Source organism: Lissotriton helveticus, chromosome 5_1 (assembly GCF_964261635.1).
Source record: "Lissotriton helveticus chromosome 5_1, aLisHel1.1, whole genome shotgun sequence".
Taxonomy (NCBI): Eukaryota; Metazoa; Chordata; class Amphibia; order Caudata; family Salamandridae; genus Lissotriton; species Lissotriton helveticus.
Window position 1 is genome coordinate 1,565,900,161 of NC_136065.1, and position 23,364 is coordinate 1,565,923,524.

The following is a 23,364-nucleotide window of genomic DNA, read 5'->3' on the forward strand; positions in this document are numbered from 1 at the left end:
CTTAAAGTTAAGCATGGGCAGAGATGGAACTTACAAGCAGAAACTCAAGGAATTTGTTTTTTCTAAGTATTTGCAAGATTTTGAAAAAACACAGAAGAACAATAAGTTTATTCAGGAAGAGGAATATTGTTATTACAAATCATTTGTGTTGTGGCCAGTAAGGCTGCAAAATAAAGTAAACCGCATATATTTTCATGGTTTCTTTATAAAAGGGAGCTAATTCCCAATCAAAAAAAGATCATTGGTTCCTGTGTCAGCCCCGCCACGAGCTTATTTTAAAACCTTCCCTCTTTGAGTATGCTTTAGCTGTCATTTCAGGAGGTCTGAATATTCGGCACTCACTGCAATATAATTCTGTTGCCCAATAATAAAAGTGCGCTGTAGAAGCAGGTCAGGTGACTTACACCTGCTTCCTAGAACAATATTTCCCAAACTGGGGGCCGTGAGCCGATTTTTGGTGGGCCAGGAAAGTCCAAGCAGTAAATAACGATGCCTTTAATATCTGCGTTTATCTTGTCACATTTTCTGCGCTTCAAAGACAGAGGTCTAGTGTCAGGCTATGTGTTATGACAAATTGCAGCTTATTTGTTTAACATGGGGATTGGTGTTTACAAACTCCTCTCTTTGTGTTTAGAGAAAGATAAGTAAAATCAATTATGTGACAATCTTGCTGGGGTACACGAGAGTGAAAGGAAAGGCTGTAGGGCGTAAATATTTCGTAACAACAAATTGTTAATGCCTGTAAATGAACTATACACACTCAGCACTTCAGAAAGCAAAAATGAAGAACTTTTTTGTAATTCTAAATTGTGATGGAACCGGACATTTTCATAGGTTCAGAACCAATGAGTTCATCTTACTTGGTGATGCACAAATAATAAATATTCACTGAAACCCAATTTCACACATTATTATTTGTGTGCGATATTGCTCTATCACCAAAACTGTATGTCTTTGCAAATTAAGTGTCCATTTCAATGGAAATTGTGCTTTCTGTAAATGACAGTGTGCTACCACATGATGCTTTAGTTGCTTTAAAAAATAGCCTACCTTATGTCCTTTAAAGCTAGGTGGGTCACAAAAGTTTGTTCTAAAAAGTGAGTTGTGGTTCTAAAACCTTTGGGAAGCACTGTCCTAGAAAGATCACTCAGGCGCAATGAGAAAAATAAAGGCCTGCCTGAAGAAATAGGGAAGAACATTGTAAGAGTCCACCCCATAGCAGGTAGGCATTTTAGGATCTCGTTAATAACAGGGAGGAAGTTTTCCAACTTTTATAGATTAATTGCAGCTATTCTAACCAGCGGTGGGTGCGAATCGAATACCATGAGATCATTTTTAACAGACAGACAGAGTTACACATTAAGTGGTATCCTGTCTTCCTTATACATACAAACATACATACACAAACATACATACACACACACACGTGTACAAACACTCACCATTTCCTGCTTGGTGTCACAGAGCACGTAGTAGGAGACTAAAAACAGTATTTTAAGGGTCACATATGGTGTGCGAGCTGCTTCATTACCACTCCTGCCTAACGTGCCGGTCATCCCTGCAAATGACCTTTGCTCTTTATGCCAATTAGCCTTCACCATGCTTCACAAGTATCCATCCTAAGTGCTTCCCAATCCTCTCCGAATGCTACCTTCTGCTCTAATCGCTCTGACCCGTATTTCTCCCTTCATATTAATCTCTCATTTAGACCTCGTTCAGGTGTCGCATGAGATACCGTTTTCTGTTGTAATATTTCTTAATCACAAACCTTGTTTATGGATTTCGGAGGGACAGGAGAGGTTGCCATCGGCCAGCAAGCCATCCTTTCAGTATGTGCAGCGAATTTAAATCTAGGTCTCCATATAGTCATTTTTGAGTCTGTTCTTTGAGTATGATGAATGATTGTTCTTATTTCAGCGTCTTAGAATCCTGTTTTCTATGGTCATTCTGTTGAGGAATCCACTGGGGAGGGTTGCTGACTGCCCAAGTAAGTCTTCCAAATTGCTTTTAGGCCACGAGGGAAATGATAGGCCAGTTTTTTACTTCCCACAAAAATGCTTTACGTTTAGCCCTGCTTTTCCTGTGAAAATAAATCAGCTTGAAGAAACAGCATACCTCTCCAATGGTCTATAATTACTTGGAACAATGGGCCATGCAGAAACAGTCATGCAACATCTATAAAGGGTGGATGGGGATAGAGAAAAACATTATTTCACGCCCGCCTGGAATGTCAGACCATTTGATCAGAGATCCCATCCTTTTCTTTTTGTTTAAACAGGTAAAAAACCCGGACCCCCTGAAAATCGCAACAAAGGTAACTTGCTCATACCTACACCAGCCATGCTGGCACCTATCTGTGGAAAAAAAAGCTACCAGATAACACACATTCCTTCTCTCTCCTTCCCATGAGTCTGTGCTCTCTGTCAATACGCCAGGACCCTCTCGCATTCTTGTCTGGAAAAGGGTGTAACAAGTATACTCTGCAGTAGGATCCTTCAGCTAGATGGGGGCTTTCCTTCTGTTGGCAATACTAGAGGCTACCTCATTTTAATGACTTTTGGGTGGAAAGGTCTGCTGGCCCACAGTATTTCTTATTTGGTCCTGGGAATAATTGCAACATACAACAAGTAGCTTTTCCTGTGAAAATAACTTTTTGGTGTAAAAAACGGATGTTACAGATATTAGTAACCCATAGAAATCCTGAGCTAAAAGTTGTGGACAACTGCAAGTCCATTTATGCTTTTGAAGGATGAGTCTTCCATCAGTTTTTAGAATTTCTTTTTTTAAATAATATTAATTGAATCCTTTTTTACTCATCTGTTTGCCTTTATAATCTGTTGGCAGATGCACTTTCGATTACCGGAGCAATAGCAGAATGAATGGTTTAGAGAAAGTGTCTCATGAGATTGATCCTCTAAATAGACTATTTATTGAGAGATTAACCACCTGTAAGTTGGTAGGCAATGAATCGTATGTGTAAAATGTTATACAAGTTATTTATTGGCAAGTCTGTTGGGGCAAACATCTGTGTTGGAGAACTGTTGATTTGATTCAATATACTCAGGTATACATTATTACAACATTACTTTAAAAGCAGGTTATATTGAAACACATTCCTTGCATAAGCATAAGTGTAAACCTACTGGAGATTATAGTAACAGGTTATTCTTAGAAGTTTGTTTTACTGAAGATCTATCATCTATTTGATAATCTAATTGAGAATTTGTGTTATATGCTAAAATCCTCTTAGCTAATATATTTGAAGACATTTCAACTTGGATTAGTGGATGAGTTGGTTTTCAGTAGATAGTGTAGCTTAGTTGATTGATGGCATTCTGCAAAGCTCTACTAGTTAAGCCACATATTAGAATTGGGACAGGGTCCATTTAGTCTTAACTCCTTTAGTAGCATTAGTACTGTTATGTTGGATATAGCAAACATCATCCAACATAACAAGAACCCATTTCATTTTTTTTGTACAGAATACAAATATAATCAAAATCAGAGGCTCTCCTGCAATCTGAGTGACCTATTGCTGAGTATCAGGCGAAAAATTATCATTCTGCAGGATCTATTGCAAGACTAATCTATTAGTGGCTAATTTAAAGGTAGCTTTGTATTTAGGTTTACAATTCTGGTGGAAAATGAGTTTTCCTTTTGCTGTATCTTTGCCTATGGATCAGTTTTCCAATCACAGTGTTTAACATTTACTAATCTTCCACAGTTCTATTCATCAGTGGATTGACCTCTCAGTAAATTATCCAACCCTGCATTCTTAAAAATATAAAAATAGATTGATTAGCATCCCATTATGATTTTTCTTTGTCTAATAATCCCCTTAGTGAGTCTTGAAAGCAATTACACTTCAACCACATTGCTAATTGGTTTAAAATAACATTTATTGCTGATGCTTCACCGTTCAGAAGCTTTCTCAATAAGATCATCTCTGTGATTTTCCAGTATGGAAATAAATGTCCCAGTAGATAAAAGTTCATCCCCAGTGGATTCCACATAATTCATTTTGCAGTGTAACATTTAATGTGCTACTTAATAATTCACGAACGATTAACTTTCAACAATCTCATTCAGTAGAAACCGCAATTCCCAATAGGTTCTTCAGTGTATGTATATTAAGCATATTTATCTGTTTCTCAGGACTGCAAATCAGTCGAAAGATCTTACATGGGCTAAAACTCCCCGGGATGTACATGTTTACAAATGGACTAAATGGGGAGTTGGCAGGGGCAGCATCACTTGATGCGAGGGGGCAAAACGAAGCCTAGACTGAGAAGCTTTGTCACTCTATGGAAAATTCTGAAGGATGGAGTTGCTAACAAGATTACTCTCCCTACCTCAGACTTGTTTTGTTGTGCCTTGTTAATTAGCAAGAGGCTATATATTGACTGCATTTATAGGCAAATCAATTTGAAAGCAAACTTGGATATTTACTGGTAGACAGTATACAATCCTTTAAGCTTTTGCAGGGAGAACAGCATCATCAGGGACCCCTGCATGCTTTGCATTACAGTATCCTACGCATTTGCACACAAACAACCTATCACTATACCTTTGTCCTTCAGTACTCGGTTGGAGATTACATTTTTAATAAACATAGCTGCCTGAACCATTTATAATTGAATTTGGAGACCTGAGGTGCTGAGAGCAACTTGGTGTTCTTTTTGATGTTCACTCCCAAGTTAAAATGATCAAATAAAAGATTATTTTTCCAGGGAACTTATCAATACATGGTGACTCTTTCAGTGGACATTCTAATAGATGATTCATCTCTTTAAAGGTTATATGTTGGAATTATTAATTCATCTATGGACTTACATGGTGACTCTTTCAGTGGACATTCTAATAGATGATTCATCTCTTTAAAGGTTATATGTTGGAATTATTAATTCATCTATGGACTCTCCAATGAAAGGTCTATTCCTCAATGGATTTTCGCTGGTATTTCACCTCCCAATATGTTAATAAGTGTATTTACTTTCCCATTAAAGTTTTTGATAGGGAAACTCTCCTAAAATCTTTCCCCTCATAAACTCAGCAATAGGCAATTTATTGTATTTATATTTTCCAAAAACAATCTGCCAAAAGATACTACAATTGACTGTGTCCCCTAGGACCATCAGTATTCAATTTCTGCCTCTACTCCCAGCACCCCTTTAGATTTTCAGATAGATGGCTTATCTTTCAATAGTGTTCAGCTGACTATTCTTCACCTAGTAGATCCTCCAGTAGACAGTTCATATTGTAGTAGACGAGGAGAGCTCAGGTAGGTTAGATTGCTCCGTCAATTGAGGGTCTGCTGATAAGAATTGAATTGTGTTAGGGTTAGGCAAGCTTTTCATCTTTCGAAGAGAATTTCACAGGGGTCCTTAATCTAAATAATATTTTTTTTTTAACTACATGAGACATTTCAGTTTGGAATGCCACTATAAAGACCTATCCCAATTTATTGTCCAGTTGACTGCCCATCGCCTATTTAATTCGTCATTGGACTAATTATTTTTCCAACAAGTTCTCCTACAAAATGTGTCAGATCTCGTGTGGATCCTGCAAGGCCATTATTTTTTAGAATAAATTCTCCAGTAACTTATTTATTAAATTACTCATTGTTTCCTTCTGGTTAGAGTACCTGAACAATAATTCACCAGAGAGTAGATTAATCTTTAAGCACTTCTTTGCCCGGCTGTTACTGCTATTAAAATTACTTCACTGAATGTGCAGTAAATGCAGACGCACTGAGATTTATTGGTTATATGATTCAAATCAAGAGTGTTTCTTCTAAAGTTCTGTGAAGAAAGCAGCCATTGCATCAGCGTTAAGCTAATATGTAATCAGTTCGGACATGTTCAGGTTTGCAATATCGTTGTCTTCCAGTGCAGTAAAATCCCACATATCCAAAATGTTAAGGGTGCACCCAAGTCCAGATTTTATCCACAGTCTTCTGAAATGTTGTACGTCCTAAAATGTAGCACTGTCTCTGTTATGATCCTGGAGAAACTCAGAACGGCAGGATATGTAATCTGGGATTTGAATATTTATCCTACTGGCGTTGTGTGGGTGTAACATTTAATGGTAGCGGTTTCAGTCTAGTGAGGAGCCATGAAGCAAGGTAATTACCATTTAATGAAGGCAGCATTTAGTTAGCATATTTGATTCAATGCACACCCTATTTAATGGTAAACATAGATCACACTCCTTCAACAATTAAAAACCGAATTCTGAGCCTTTCAGTAATCATTTGTAACTTCTTTCTATTACAGTGAATAGGGTTGCCTCCCTACAAGAAAATGCTGAAGTTCCCAAATAGCACAAAAAAGTTACCTTTCTAGTTCTCTTTCACAGTATATTTTGAGATTTTTGCAGAACCTGAAGTAAGGCACTCTGTTTCATCATTGTTTTCCTGCACCGACAGATGACAAGGGTTCCATCACCACCATCTGTTGTCACAGAGGAGTGGTGAATTTCATTGGTGCATGCTGCGCAGAGCACATGCTTCATCTATGAATTGCCTTGCAAACCATCCTCAACTGTAGAGGGGCTGTAGAATTGTTACACCCTTTTCCTCTCATGGCCTTGTGTCAGCGTGAGCCTTCCTCCTGCTCTGATGTGTGCTCCTCACTGTGCGTTGTTCTTCCTAGGCTCTGCCCAGGGGTCCATCCTCCGTGCCCTCACTGTGCCTCTCTGTCTCTCTCACTCATTTCGTTTCCTTCCACAGCATTCCTTTCTATATCTAATCTGGCATTTTATTTCATTTACTTTTAATTTTATGTCCTGTCTAAGTCTGACACTGTTGATTAACTATATATGAAAAATGGGTGCAAAGTGTCCATAAGCTTTCTCTTTATTATGATTTTAAACATTTATTTCTTTAAGTATATTTTGTTGGGCCAGTAATGTTTTCTGTAGGTGAGATCATACTGTTCTACAGCTTTAGAGTACCAGTGGCATTTTAAAGTACAACCTGAAGGTGGTAAGAACTATCCTCATTGTTTAGTATTATGAAAGATAATTCATGCATTTTGGGGATTAATTTGTAGTTAGACTGGTGAGGGTGGTACGGTTTAATGTGTAATCTGTGTTAAATTCAGTTTGTACTTGGTGGGATCCCAAGGACTTTGTTTGCCATCTTTCTGCTGACCATATGACTCTTTGAAAAATGTTATGTCAGAACAATAATGTAAATGTATGAATGTTTATATAATTCAGCTTTACAAATAAGTTGTCTGTATGCACTGACTGTCTTGGTTGCTGTGAAGGAAGGGTCCAAAACAGATGTGCTGAGTTATCGTTAAAGATGGGAAAAGAATGCTCAAACTATAAGTCATAGAGGAGTAAATTCCGTTTGATAGCAATCTCCTGCATGGTGGATTTATGCGAAATACTCGGATGTTGGTAGAATACGTTTCAGCTTTTAAGTGATGACAGATTTAGCTGTTTGTTCAGTTGCGTTGTTATCCCAAGATTACTATAGTCCTAGACTCATTCAACTAGGGACAGTTAGCAGAGCCCATGTTATGACCTGAGACAGGTATTCTATTAGATTCCTATCATTTCGAGGAAGCGCTCTTCCTATTTTCAATGTGGTCCAAGTGTCCTCTGTGTATATAGCTGACTTTCCAGAGCATGGTAATGGATCAAGTCAAGGCCATCCATTACATAATGAGCATGCAGATTGATAAAGATTATTCTTTTAGCACCACAACTATGGAATTTAGGACTTAAGGAAAAGCTGACTGAACTGGACCCCAGAAAAAAGGAGGAACATTAAAGGATATCTGTTTACCCATACATTCGCTTTCAGGTGGTCAATCAATAACTCACAATCATCATAGAAAATACCCTTCTCTACTATATAAACTATGCATACATCCGCATGGGATGTGTCTGTTACATGGTGCAAGGGCCAACTGGTAAATATCAATATCTGGCATCTATCCAGTTGAGTCGGTAGCTGACTGATAACCTTTCCTATGGTTTTACTTTCCACCAGTAAACCAACAGTAGGTCTGTAACTACTCATAACAGAGACTTGTTAATTGTGCAAGCTTTAAGTATTGAGTTGTATGATTGTCTATTGGAACACTGTTGTTCAGGGTGGATATTGGTACACTCTTAGTTTTAGCTAGTTTGAGTAGTAAAGCAAATGCTAATATCATTGGCTTCTCGGGGTAGAGAAGTCAAAGCCTGAACATGGATGTAGACACCCAGGCAAAATTAAAAAGATAGCTTGTCATGCTAGTTCAGGAATTTTCAAACTGATTTAAGGATGAAGCCTGAAACAATGCAAGGGCTTTATGTTGGCACACCAGTTCTCCCCCCTAAGTCACTTCATAGTGAGTAGAAACTTGAGGCCCAATCTGAGCCTCTGACAGAGGGTCAGTGGCTCGCTGACAGCATAGGACATATCCAAATACTATGTAAGACATTATGGACTAGGAGTATGTGGGTTAATATTTATCCAAACATTTGCTTCTCCATTGTCTACTTAATCTGTAACCGCTGCATTTCTACCCCAATGAGTGAGATCTCTAAACACCTAACCGAGAGATAGCCCTTTTTTTTATAAAAGGTATGTAACATGCCAAACTGGCTTTACTGTAAAATTAGAAAGCCAGTTTTATGATTTAGTAGAAAACTAAAACGATACCACCATATTGTTCATTTTCTTTTAAAAGATAAGAATAACAGAAAACATATAAGCAACTATCCATAATCAGGGATTACAACTGCCACCTGAACACAGCAGGCTGCCTAGATTCTCACAATGCAGTATAGTGAGAGCCCCTGTTTTTTTCTGCTTTATGGTGCAAAAATCTCTGAACACTGTTACTATTTAAAAAGATTTTGTAGCCATTACATTTATTTATATGCCTTTTTTATTTCACTGAATCTACTGTGACCGCCCTTTGCATTAAATAATTATATGTGCTATTTGTTGGTCTGGATTTCACTGCAGAGGAGTCTCAAATGTTTTGTTTCCAGTATGCATATTCTGAGCTTTGGATCTGCTTATTTCAGCCAATGACTTGAGACTTTGTCAGTCACATCTTGCCCAGCCCAGAGGAGCTTATTTCAGCCAATGACTTGAGACTTTGTCAGTCACATCTTGCCCAGCCCAGAGGAGTATTTCTCTCTGTTGATGCTGTTGGTTGTTTGTGTATGTATTTCCACCTTCACTGGAGTACATGCATTGAAATGCATGAGGGTCTTTTTTACATCTCTCTGCCAGCTCCCTGTTGTTAACATATGAACGAATGTATGCTGATGCATGCCTGTCGTTACATGTGTTAGCACATTAAACCCAGATCTATTTGCTTTTCCAAGGGATGTTTACTGAGCCACCATATCACCATTTCATGAAAAATACATCTCCTGCTGTGAGCAGATACCCATAACAGACATTTGTGTAGCCACCTACTTTCCAGGTCGTCATCAACTTTATTGACGTCCATGATATCATAGTCATTAAAGTATCCCTCTCACCCATTCACACTTCCATTAGATGTTGAAACACTGTCTCCAACTTCCTTCCAAAATGCTACAACATCCTCTTCAACAATGTCAGACTGAGTGTGCATGTGTCACTGACCACTTGTTTCACACCAGCTGCAGAGAACTCAAAGGCCCTTGCTACCACACCATTGGTCCATACTTTTCTTTTCAGTTCAGAATTTTATAACCACCCTCAAAAATGCACAATTGAATAATTTCCTGCTGAATCCTAGGGCTGGGCACAATTTAAGATGTATACATCAAATTGTCTCTTATTATTAAGAAATTTCAGTATTTTTGAAGATGTCCCACACAGTGGAGGATGTCGCAGTCTTAAGGTTTGGAGCTCTTTACAATATTCAAGCTAACCACCTTCTACATGCCTATCTGGCTAGGACCTCATTTGTTAAAGCGTCCCTTCAGACACATTGGATCCCCTATACCATGTTACTGCCTGAACACAGTGCCTACGCTGACCCAAAGAAAAACGAAATGTGCTAAGGCATTTAGTAAACAATTTTCAGTATCCCCTTTCTCAGAAAACGCATAGCTAAAGCTCTTGAGAGGTTTTGGAAGAAATAGTTTCTTTCTGACCAAACAGCAAATTTGTATCATATATTCTTATCAACATTTCAAGATCACCTCACAAATCTTGTTCCAGGAATACTGTAGCTAGTTAAAGTCTCTCTTAAAGTACAAAAATACCGGAGAGCTGTGTTTGATATAAAATGTAAAATATCTATTCACTTGAAACACCTCCTGAATTACAACTAAGCCTCAACCTACAGCCATATAGATCCATTAGAACTCTAACAGTGCTCGGATGCAGCTGCACTTGCAAACTCTGAAAATGCTTGGAAGATTAATGGCGTAAGAGTTCAGGAGACACTTAGGACAAGATGCCAGCAGTTTGTCAGACTCTCATTTGCTGGTGCCAGAACAAAATACTTAAGGAGGTGGGCCTTATGGAAGTACATTCTCTGTCAGTAACAACACACATTTCCTTAGGCCGACAGGAACCTCACATGGCCTATTTGCCTGAGGATTCAAGTTGCTTAAACAGAGAAAGGATTTGCCTAATTGGCATGTTCATGCTAAGGACTTCTAGCTAATCTTCAAATATTTCCCTCCCTCCTTAACAAACTCTGTATCCACTCTGCCTGACAAGTCTGCCACTATTAACTAAAGAGACAAGTTCTTACAAGATCATGGACCTTCCCAAAGGATGTGATGTGGAAACAATTTTGAACTGAGTCCTTGACCTTAATTCAGAGCTATCCATGAGGTGTGAAAGCAGATTAACAACAAAGTTCTATGAGAAATGTTCTCTTAGAAGAACCTCCATACTTGGATATTTTACCTGCAGTAAAAAACACAAACACTTCTATGTACATGGAACCCAGGTCGAACAATAATACCCCTAATTATAAACTGTTCATACATTTGTCTTTGCTCCCTCCCTTTATTCTTGTACAAACACCCACTTAAAATGAAAATAAATCCATCGTTGGCATTTAGCCCTGCCAGTGGTGCGTCCTTATTATCCTGTCCTGTAAATGGAGCCTTTTTGGAGATTGTGTTGCAAACTGTATTTCAAATATGGGAGCTATTCCGGCATGTGAATAAAATCCTTCTGAGACATCCTTGTTCGCCTTTCAAATAATTATGGATTTTTATATGGCCAAATCAAAGAAAGTCTTATTTCAACAAGAAGGCATCCTGATAGGAATTAATATATTCCTTTCTAAATTGATGGGTCCTCTCTCTAAACGTATGAATAAATGAGGCATTCCGTACCAAGCTTTGAAAATTACCTCATTAGTGGCCATTAAATCGGACAGCAGGGTGAACGACGAGTCCTATATTGTGTTCCAAAATAAGGTCTCCCTGTTTTGAGATTTTAAAATAAACAATTTACTTTCCATAATTTTCTTTATTTTCTTCTCTCTATTTGAGATATTACTTCTCCAACTAGATGTGACAGGCATTTTTATGCACTACATTTAGAAAAAACACTAAATAGCTCTGTGCTGCTATCTGTAAAGGCATTCCTACCACCTAGCAGTTCACAACTAGGTGGATAATGGCACACTGATAGTCAAATGTCATCCTCTGGAATGCTTTTTATAGATGTTCACCATATAGAGAATGAAAAAGTTGTAACATGGAGGCAATTTCACAACTTTACTGCACACTACTATTGAGACTTGCAAAGTAGACTGTGGTCACTCATGATTTTCTGCAAAATATTTGGTGGAATATTGTTTAATTTATCTCGTGTTTTTCACTAGCCTCCACTGGGCATGAAGTTTGCTATTCTGTTCAGTGCTTATGAACATGACTGATAGGTCTGTGATGGAGAAAACTATTTATTGTAATCTTAGGTTTGTAGCATGTTCTGCTATAGATACACGTGCTTTGCATACTCCTGCCATCTAGTGCTGAGTCTGGACACTAGAAGTTGTTTTTCTTCGAAGAAGTTTTGAGTTACAAGGTGTAGAGTTACTCCTTCCTCAATCCACAATGCACTTGGGCCCGGGCTCCACTTTAGATTGTTTTCTTTCTCGATCAGGTTCTGACATGAAAAGCTATGGCTCCAATAACTTTGGGTGCAGAGAATTCTGGCCCTGCTTCGGGTTGTTGATTCCAGAGGAAATCTTCAAGCAGTTGGCATTGAATCCGTGCTTTTGGCTCCATAATCCGTAAACTATCCAACAACTTATCGAGGACTCCGCCTCAGAGAATGTAGGCAGATGGAGTGGACTCCCTTTCGAATCTGCCCAGAAAATAACTCCAAGTATCCCTGATCCAAACAGCACGCGGTCTGTAACTCGGCCTCTATCCAGAACACCAGGAGTTCAATTGAAGCTTTTGCCAAGCTTTCAGGTGCACAAAGTCTCTTATGTATAGGATAGTAAGACACTGAGTACACATGAGAGTGCAGTCTCAGGTAACGTCGGACACCCAGATGATTTCAGGGCACAAGATCCCCTCGATGTCCAGGAAGTATTTCCAGGACCTTCAGAGCCCCACAGGTCACCAAGAGAATACCAAGCACCACAACTTTGTCATCGGAGGCCTCTTCCAAAGAGCAACATTCTTGGAAGTTGAGACAGGCAGAACCGCCTAAGACAAAGACACTGAGGTCCGTGAGTACTGATCTTGGCCATGTGTAAACAATGCAAATGACATTATGGTGGAGAGAAACTCCACTTCTGAGATAGTCAGGCATCCAGCCCTGAACCAGTCAAAAAAAATGTAGGCCCACCACCCTCTGGCCCTCTTCAGAGCTGATGCTCAGGTTTGGAGCAGAGACCAGCTTTGACCGAGTCCAGTGCCATCATGTTCAAAGGGCCATCAAACTTGCTTCAGTGCTGAAAATGACACAGGTATGCTCTGAACTGATATCGAAGTTGAGAGGACTTTCAACGCTGAGCTCAGAGACCTCAGAGACTCCTCTGTTTGAAAGACTTGTGGATGAGCTTGATGCTCAACAAAAATGTCTCTTTATTCACCCGGGTACTGGCTGAATTTCAACAAAGTCTTCAGAGAAAACACTGGTCTCTAGGCTTCCTCCCATCCCGAAGAAAAATAAGCTTACTTTCGAGGAAGAACTCCAATACAACACTCCTTAACACCCAGGATTCAAGAAGCACAAAGACTAATAGCACCTCAGCTTGCTCCTTTACCACGCCAAAGCAGGCACTGCAAGTTGCATCTCTTTAACCTCCTTTAATACAACCTCATACACCACCACTTTTGACACCTCTGACACCAACCTCACCATTACCTCCTTTGCCTCTACCACAGATTCCAGAAGACTCTATTCACTCCATCAACCTAGGACCCATACGGAGAGGGGGACCCATCTGACCAACCCACAGGGACAGAAGATAATCTATCGGAGGACTACATTGTTGATCCCCCCTGAGGATCAGGATATTTAGTCTTACTCAGTAAAACAATCTTCTCAGGCAATACAGTAGTATACAAAGCTGTAATTCAGAAAGTTGCTCCACACTACAATGTCACAATACATATTGTGAAAGAGGAAGGCAGTTTCCTTCCAGAGACTGTCAAAAGCTGAAAGCAGTGTTCAGTTTTTGCCTATGTTGAAGAACATAATGAAATCAGTCCCTGACAACTTAAAAAACCCATTGAACGTCAGGGTAGTCATGCCACACATTGAAAAAATACAAAGCTTTTCCTGTAGACTCAATTTAGATCAGAGCACATGTCCCACGAGGCCAGGAATGAGGGTGCTTGCACAAACGACTGGGAATGCCCACCCCCAGATAAAGAAAGTAAGCGCATAGACTCTACAGGCAAACCAGTTATAGTTGGATTAATGCACTGGTGCATAGCCAATTCCATGATGTTGCTGTCACAATACTACAGATTCCATTATGAAGCAGGGGAGAAGAATATGTGGCTCAACACAAAGTAATCTCAAATATCAACATCTGCTGCATACTAGATGCCGTAAACATGGCCTTATGGAGTATAAAAACAAGCGCATTACTCCGTAGACACGCTTGGCTGTGGGTGTTAGGCTTTAAACCTGAGGTGTAATAGCACCTCCTCAACATTATGTCAATGTTAGGAAAAATGAAGGACACAGAAATTGCAAGGTCCATGAGCGTCCTACAAACTTCAACCTCCAAGAGTACTTTTTTGCAGGCCATAATCAGGAGGCTCACCAGAATCCGGCCAAACTTCACATACAAAAACCAATCAAAAGTATCATCATCAACATCATTCCTTTCACGATCCCCAGAACACCAGAAATTACTCAGGAGGAGGCTGCAGGGAAGTAACAGTAGAGGCAGGGGCAGAGGTTGAAACCCAGCCGCAAATAACTGATTCACCCAACAGCTCCAAGAGTCTTTATAAAATTCCTTGCTGTTGTCGCCTCTCACCTCTGGGGAGAGGGCGTATACATGTTTTCTTACCTAGACGACTGGCTGATCAAGAGTGGCAGCAAGAGAAAATCCCTATCACACACTCAGACAGCGCTCAGTCTGCTACACGGACTATGGTTCCAGTCAATGAAAAACTAAATTCTCACCTGCAATCACAATAGATGCAACCATTTTTAGGGTCAGTCCTAAATGCTGTAATGGGGAAAGTTTACCCCAGTGAACAGAGGCTGTCATTTTAACAGCTGATGCCTCATTTTCAATTTGCTCATCCTGTGCCAGTAAGAACTGTAATGAGACTGCTTGGGATGATAGCATCATGCTTAGCAATTGTGACGCCTGCCAGATTACATTGTGTGCCCTCTCCAAGAATACCTTGGCAGTCAGTGGTCACAAGGGAAGGGTCAACTCAAAGATCTGGTGTTGCTAAAGGCCAGTACTCAGCACATTCTGCATTAGTAGAACAGCAACAATGTATTATTAGCCATGCCTTTTAGACCATTTTCTGCAGCTGACAACTACCAACGATGCTCATAGGACGGGGAACATATTTTGGCAACCTAACAATACAAAGTACATAGAACTCTATACAAACCAAGCACATCAACTACCTCGAGCTCCTACCCATTTTGGTAGAGGTCAAAGCCTTCCATCGGTAAGGAACAAGATTGTCCTAATAAAAACCAGCAACATGAAAGCATAGTACTCCATCAAGAAGCAGGGGCACACACATTCTCTTCTTGTGCCCAACATAGCACAACAAATATGGAGATGAGCTATTAATCACAACATAAATACACCTCCTGGCGGAAAACCTCTTGGTGTGGACAGTGACTTTGCTGGCCTTTTAAATAGGACAATATCAACAAGTTCACAAGTGGGAACTCCATCCTCCGGTCCTACAAAAGTACTTTCGCAAGTGAGAAAGTCCAGCATTTGACCTTTTTGCCACTCATGAAAATGTAAAATCCCCGAGCTTTGCCTCAAGCTACCCACATCCACAGTCCATAGGCAATGAGCTGGGCAAGGAACATGGGCCATGCAAACATGGATTCAGCCATAAGAAAATGCTCATCTCATGAGATGCTTTTTCTCAGATTAGATGTTCTTACTCAACGCAAGGGACAAATATGACATCCCACTCCAAGTAGCTAAATCTTGCAGTTTGGCACCTAAGCCCTTAGAATTTGGGCATTTAAATCTTCAAGATGAATGCATGGTTATCCTTCGCAAACCACGGCGGCCTAATGCACGTGCATGTGGCGCTGCTCAACAGAAATTCTTCAGCTATGAATTGTGTTGCGCATCGCCTACACCCTTTTCAGGCATTGGTGCAAGATATAATTTCCTATCTTCCACATTTACAGAAAGAAGGATCGAAGTATACATTTATATGACTCCATCTGGACGCATAGCAGCATACATGCAAAGCCAAGAACGGTCTTCTCTATTCACAATTCCAATATTTAAAGCCTTTATGGAGACTGTTAAAAGGGTTATACCACCTAGGACGCCTACCACTTATGTGTAACTTAAATATAGTACTCACATGGCTTCTGGGACCACCATTTAAACCTACCTCTATATTAATTCGACTTCCAGTTTCTTTTATGGAAAGTAGCCTCCTTTGTAGCCTTTACATTTTTACGGTGATTTGGTGAATTACATGCACTCACTATTGAAGAGCCCTTTATTCAGATACATGAAGATACAGGGGTCCTGCAGACTAATGCATAATAAATACCAAGGTAATATCTCCATTTCATCTAAATCAGTCCATAGAGGTGGCACTGTTCTTTCCAAAACCAGACTCTTGCAGAAAGGGCTTTACACCCATTGAACATAAAAAGTCTCTACTCCTTCCGGTCTCTTTGTATCCAGGGGTCAATTCCTTTTAGGACGAAAACTCTCACCCACCCTTACGTGGCATGCTTCATTGTAAGGTTCCTCCGCTAAACACACTATATGGTGTGGTGTGGACTACAAATCCTAGAATTAGAAGGAGCTATTTCAAATGGATGATCCCTAGATAAGTAGCAGGTGTGAGTGGTGGTGTACAGTGTAGAGGGAAGGTAAAATACCACTTGGTGGAACTCCACTGTTTTATTATGTCAAAGGGATAGGCTTACAAACTCAAAAAAGAGGGAAAGAACATCATCCCCAAAGAGAGAGTGGTCAACATGTTTCTGCTCTATTGAAAGCCAATGTCAGGTGTGGGGGTATTTCTCCGGACTGTGAAAATGTCACTCTGCTACCATGATCAATTTAGTGTAAAAAGAAAGCAAAAATAGTGAAAGTACAACCGATGGTCCTGGGAAATGACAGACAAATCTAGCATTGTCTGTTCCATCTGTTGTTTGGTTTAGGGACTCAACTCAAGGCTCACTGTCGGGCAGAGGCCTGGGCTGCGACTGCGCTTGGCTACTGCACCATGAGTGCTCGCCAGACTAGAGGACAACACCAAACACAGAAAAGTTTCCTTTGACCTGGCTTTTCACCCTTTAGTCATGATCTGCAATGTCTCAGGGTCCTCTGCATTTCTCCATTTTCTTCTACAGTACTGCCAGGTTGTAGCCTTGGGGCATTAGCTCGTGCTCTTTAATATGAAATCAAATCAAAATTAAATCAAAGCAGTGATTGTAAGATGGATTGTAAACTGTATTCAAACCTGTTATGCAAACGCAAACAAGGTGCTTGCGGTACCTCATAAAGCACACACTACACAAAAAAGGGCCTACCATGGAATTTTAGGTAACATCCCGATGTCTGACATATGTAAGGCAGCAACTTGGTCAGCACTACACACCTTAACTAAACCGTGTGGCTATGTTCGCCAACAACAGGCTTTGGTTGGCCAAATAGTACTAAGAACACCTTTTCAAACATCTGCCTCAGCTGCCTACTAACAACTGCTGGGATGATACTGCATTATAGTCGATGTGTATCAACAGCAACATGTGCTATGAACAGATTTTCTTACTCTGTAAGCATTTGTTTGTAGTGTGTAGTGCCGTAGATTCTCATGCACCCTCCCCATAGGTGGGCAATGACAGCATGTGTGTTCTTTATCATTTACCAACTTCAATGAAAAGGGCATACATTTGGATGACTATATTCATGTTCACTCCCCCTTTCGCCCCACTGTGTGGAAAGCAGCCTAAGGTTAGAGCCAAGGTCCATGTACATTGTCAGCTAAGGAAGTTGTTATACACTTCGTAACCTGAAACATCTTCAAAGAAGAACAATTTGTAATGTCCAGACCCAACACTAGATGGCAGAAGTATGCAAAGCATGTAAACCTGCAACGCTACATTCTATGAACAGAATCCTTCTCCATCATAGCGTCTTTGTTAAATTTGTATGCAGCCACCCCAACCTTTTTAGGGAATCAGGATGTTGTATGGGAAGAAATTAAGTAATATCCCTCCTCTCACAAGAAGCTGAGAGGAACTGACGTAAACTCCTACTGTGCTGCATTGAAGGGCTCTGTGCCATCCTATTGCGTTAAATTAGCAGACTTATATTTCTGGTTAAGGTTAGCGTTTTCATTTGTTTTAATCTCTTTATAAAATGGAAGTTTCAAAAAGGGCTGAAGCACCACAGTAGTGCATTCAGTTTTCAGGTCTGTGTTCAATTGAAATTAGCGAAGATATATCTCTGAAAGTTTTTTCAGGCTGCCCATTTCAGTGTTTACGACTGAAATGAAAATGCCTGTAATAGAGGACTCCGATAACAAGTGTAACGGAGATACTTTGACTGCGACTGCTGTTTCTGCACCTCACATCAGTTTCAATTCTATCAAGTTCCTTACACAACAAGCCCTTGGACCAGCCGTCCGGTGATGCCTCTGTAAATCAGATCCTAGGCAATAGAGGGGTTGGGCGTGCATCAGGTGATGAAGTCCAATAAGTCAATAATTAGTTTTTCAAATGAGTCTTTATTTTCAATCAGTTAGTTCTCACCAATTCTGTGAGAACTAACTGATGGAAAATAAAGACTCATTTGAAAAACTCATATTACAAGTGACTACATTTTCCTTATTCCATTGTCCAGTTTTCTCAGCATATAGAACAGGTTGCAAAGCACAGTTTTGCAAGTCAGTCTTTTGCTGGAGTGAAAAACCTGTGCAAAATATTGTAAACATGCAGTTTAGGGCTACAAAGATCATAAAGCAATCTTTGCTCTAATCTGATTGTCTATATCCAAAATTAATTCTTACATACTCCTTGTAGTTGTCGATCACATGGCAGACCTGCCGACTTCCTCACCAAAGCCACAGCATGCCCTTCGTGTTGGTAGAATGAGCATGGACGTTGAGAGGGGTTACTCCATGCATATTGTAGCCGTGGATGCTGAACAAGTGACCCTGTGAGCCATCAAAGCAAGTAAAGGTTTTCTGCTAGAAGCATCAGTACCTTATTGACCCCCATGCAGTTTCAGAGCACTTTTATTTCTAGATTATGAAGATTTTATTTTACACTTTTAGAGTGCGAAATATGGAGGATGTCCTATTTGTGAAAAAGAACAAAGTTTCAGAAGCACAGCGAATTTGCTACTTCTGACAGGCATCATGCCGGTCTACTAGTTGGTAGTTTTCAATGAGGAAAATTTAAATTGCATATCAGTGAACTCCGAGAAACCTAGCCACTGTGGTTAAAAGAATATTCAGATCACCTTGCTCATCTCTTACTAAATTGAGTGTTCATAATTTAATCCAAAAACTCTACAGAACCCTGGTTATGGATATTTACTGTCAATAGTGAGTGGTGTATTTTCCACTTGCATGTCATGATTTACTTCCCATGTCTCCACATACTTCAAGCCTGCAGGATGGACTCTGTTAAAAGAAATGCTCTAACCCAAAAGTCATTGCCATAGTTATATACTTTCTGTACTTATTTTAAAATCAGCCTGAACATTACGCAAGGCTAAAATAGTGGCTTCATTTTCCCATCTGTTTGAAATTTAGAATGTTTGCTAGTGACCAACACTTATGATGGAATGAGAGTCTAGTGCAAGGGGAATTCACAGATAGTAATTTTATTTAGATCCAAGGGCCTACAAAGCCATTGAGGTGGCTTGAATCAAGCACCCACTAGCACGACTCCTCTTTCTCAATTAGATTGAATTTGCATCATCTTGGTTTGAGAACTAATTGGCCTATAAAGATTGGAAATCCCAGATCATAGAAATTACATTTTTTATTGGTTGGGCTAGTCTGTGATCTGTACCTTTCCTTGATAGGAAAACACCATAGTCTTGAGTTCCAAGGCTTGCCTATGAAAGGTGCGTGGATGATTTTGATTGGTCTATCAAAATGATCCTAGGTTGTCAAAGAGATTGCATGCAATCCACAAACTCAGATGTCCCTGTTGGTTAGTTGGAGCCCAGATAAGCTAGTCATTCCTATAGTGAGATTGACAGATTTTAGCGAGGCGGCTAGTTTGAGGACTATGTACGGTGTTATTGGCAAATAGTATCCTACATTGTAGCTCGGTGGCCATAGTGATCTTCTGTAACCAGCAGCTATCTTCTGGGCCTGACAGACCCAGGCTCCTCCAACATCCCATACCTTACGTCTCCACTTTCGAACTTCGTGATGTTTGTCCCGTGCTAGGAAGTATTAGAGTAGGCTAACATTAACCTAACACGTTTTCTACATTAATTCCCCTTTATGTGAGCACCTGTCATTCCTTGCAGTGATTTCCAGAGCAGTACTTACTATACCGTTAACTGATCTTCAAATTATTAGTTAACAGCCCATGCAGCCACATGCAAAGACGTACCTATGTCTTTTCACCTGTTTGTGCTCCTGTGATTTATCATAACTACTAGTCCTTGCTGAACAGATTGCACTGTGCAAAGCAATTTCCTAGGGAAACCTCTTTGCCTCATTATATTGCTATTACTTGTTGTGTCTTTGATTTGGGTTGAGTTGTGACTTTTTTTCCACTTTTCCATTTTGTCTGCACTTCCTACTTTTCCCTACCAATTGACTTTGTACATGTTTTATCCTGGGTGGAATCTCAGCTAAAGCTCAAGATGGCGTTCCCCTGGAGATCCAGCCACTAAAAAGTGAAGAAGGAGTCGAGAATGAGGAGAAGGAGAAAAAGGTGGTTAAGGTGCCCAAGAGGGAGAAGTCTGTGCTCCAGGGGAAGCTCACCAGGCTGGCAGTACAAATCGGGAAAGCAGGTAAGATACCCAAAGGTGGTGGAACATCAGGTGTAGCAATGGATTGATTCTGTTGTTAGTATTTTTAGACCAGCAGGTTAGTTGATTCCCATATTTCTTGAACTGTAACTGCACAGAGGGAGCAGGCGATTACGGTTTATTTTGTGATGTTGCTATGTGCCCCCTAAGTGGCTAAAAGTATGCCTGGACGTGGGACCCTTGTTTGCTGGGCCACTGGATTCAAGCTAGTCTGGGCTGATGAGGAGTGATGCCCCGAAACTGGTCCCAATATGCTTGTTTCCAGTCCAGGGAGGACCTGGCTTCACAATTCGGGCTGGACTGTTCCAATGGAGAGAAGGCTTAAAACTGATTTGCATATGGCTGGGTCCAAACTGGGGTGACGTGGCAAAGCAAATAAAGATGGATTAAACTCAGATCTGTGACTAGGGGTGAGTGTTTGAAAAGTTTCAACACTCCTTCCATCAATTTATTTTGTAATGTTGAGGTTTATGGTTAAGCCAGGGAAGAACAGGCTGTATAGGCCCTGTATTCACTTTATGGTTGCTGCCTGGAAGGAACAAGCTCTTTTGGCCACTCTCAAGTAGAATATACCTTAGATTAGAATTCATGGTTGAGCTACTATTGTTGCAGGAGTCAGGCCAGAAACATCTCTTCAGTGTCCACTGGCTACCTGATTCAGGTAGAAATAGCTTGCCATTATAGTTACAAAATTACTCTATTTCATTGTGAACACCGTTCTCAAGTACTGGACTTTCCATTAACATCGCTGTACATTCTGGATGTTGTCATCTTGGATCATGTAACTCCACCAATTTGACGAGCATGCCAGAAAACAATGGGTGATTTGTAGACAAAGACACCTAGGACTGTGAAATTGTGATCTTGGAGATGAGATCATCTGGCGGTGTTGCTCTCCCTGAGTGCCTAAAAGGACAGTCTATTGGGGTTTAAGCTTTTGTGTTTCAGTTGTGACTGGGAAGAGGTTGGTGTCAGGCAAATAACAACTTGCTTACTGTTCAAAGAATGGCCTGTGCAAATACAGCATTGCTCGCCTTCAGCACGTGTCGTGACACATGGTCCACACTGCCTGCTGTTTGATCCCATATTTTGTTGTGTGGAAAGAGCTGCTGCTGCTTCTTGGTTTGGTTCCCAGAGTGACGGCTTCGGGTTTCTTAAAGCTTATATTTTCTAAAAATGTTCAAATGGTATACTTTGCCGGTACATGCCCCTAACCGGTATGCTTTTTATAATCTGAATGAAACGATTTATGGAACGTTCACACACTTGGTGTAATCATTTCAGCTCTCAATGATGTAACACTACGGTCTTAATGCGCTTAATGATATAACAATGTAAATAGCCTCCTAAACTGTCGTTCCTTCTGTCATGTTTCTTTACGTGGTGACATGTGGAACTCTTTTTCCGTTTGTAAGTTGTTGGGGATAGCACGTATCCTAATGCTGCTGCAGGATGTACGTCAGTAAAGCACACAAACCTCCCAACACAGGCTTTTTGCTCCACTGCAGATTGAGACTGATGGTAGATTGTATACATTGGGAGTGGGCATTGAATGGCAATATGCTGTTTATTTACCAGAGCTAATATGTAAGATTCACACATTTTAGTTAGCCCCTGGTCACTATGTTGGCACACGTGTGGGGCCTCGTCGGCTCATTTCATCTTGTGGAATGTGCATTTGTGCCATCATCTTATTGTGCTGTGTTAAATGTTGCCTATCTCCGTTAGGGTACTGAGTGGCATACAGACTATTACTGGGCCTCCTTGAGAGACTTCAGTTTTACGAAATTACTTAAGACTCTAGACAAGGCTCAGTTATATCCAGTATGCCACTCACTACTCTAGAGAAGTAAATAATTCGCTTAAGGTGCTGATAGGTTTTATTATGCTGTTGCGCTCACTGTGGCATTTGGGCACTTAAAATGTACGCCCATACAGTAATAATCTTGTGCAAAAATATTCACCAATCACCATGATCTTGCTGATGTAATAAAGTTATAATATGGTCAATAAAGATAGTACATGATTCAACGGATTCACAGGGTCTTTGGTATTTCCAACACTTGACTAAAACGGTGCACTTATTGTCCACCTCTCCAGTGCTTTATTAGATTTTCAGTTCAAACTTGCACCCTCATTGAGTGCTACATTAGTATGCGACTAGACATTTGTGAATGTGCTCTGCCGTTAGATGTCTCTCTTGTGTAACTTGTTGAAGCGTTACAATCTCCTGCCCACTTCGAAAATTCGTCTGTCGCTGATGTTACCAATGCGAGATGTGAAGGAATTTGCATATAGAAAACTGAACTCAAACTAGATTTTAGGTTGAAGTTTTCCATGTGGGATGGGGGGTCGTATGAGCTTTTTGTGGCTGGAGGCTTTGAATAATAGGGCAGCAGAATTCTAATCAAAGGTAACTTGTGGCAAAACTTAATCTGTTTTCACTCATCTCTTCCTAGGTCTCATCATGTCTGCAATCACTGTCATCATCTTGGTGTTATACTTTGTAATTGACACTTTTGGGGTTCAAGGGAAGCCTTGGCTGGCAGAGTGCACTCCGATTTACATCCAGTATTTTGTCAAGTTCTTCATCATTGGCGTGACTGTCCTTGTGGTAGCTGTGCCCGAGGGACTTCCCCTGGCAGTCACCATCTCCCTGGCATACTCTGTGAAGGTAAGTCTGACATTCAATCCTAGCGGTAGTCTTCGTAATGTGAGATCAAGATGT

At 40.4% G+C, this 23,364-nt stretch overlaps 1 protein-coding gene across 4 annotated transcripts in view; it reads left to right on the forward strand.

Annotated features, from left to right (window-relative positions):
• ATP2B4 (ATPase plasma membrane Ca2+ transporting 4) overlaps window positions 1-23,364 on the forward strand; it is a 941,067-nt gene that overhangs the window by 678,464 nt on the left and 239,239 nt on the right. For 3 of the 4 annotated variants that reach the window (XM_078644683.1, XM_078644686.1, XM_078644685.1), the window contains exons 8-10: window positions 2,279-2,314; window positions 20,457-20,618; window positions 23,096-23,310. In XM_078644683.1, coding sequence (XP_078500809.1) covers window positions 2,279-2,314; window positions 20,457-20,618; window positions 23,096-23,310 — 413 coding nt within the window. The remainder of the gene's footprint in view (window positions 1-2,278; window positions 2,315-20,456; window positions 20,619-23,095; window positions 23,311-23,364) is intronic. The other variant, XM_078644684.1, reaches the window with a different exon arrangement.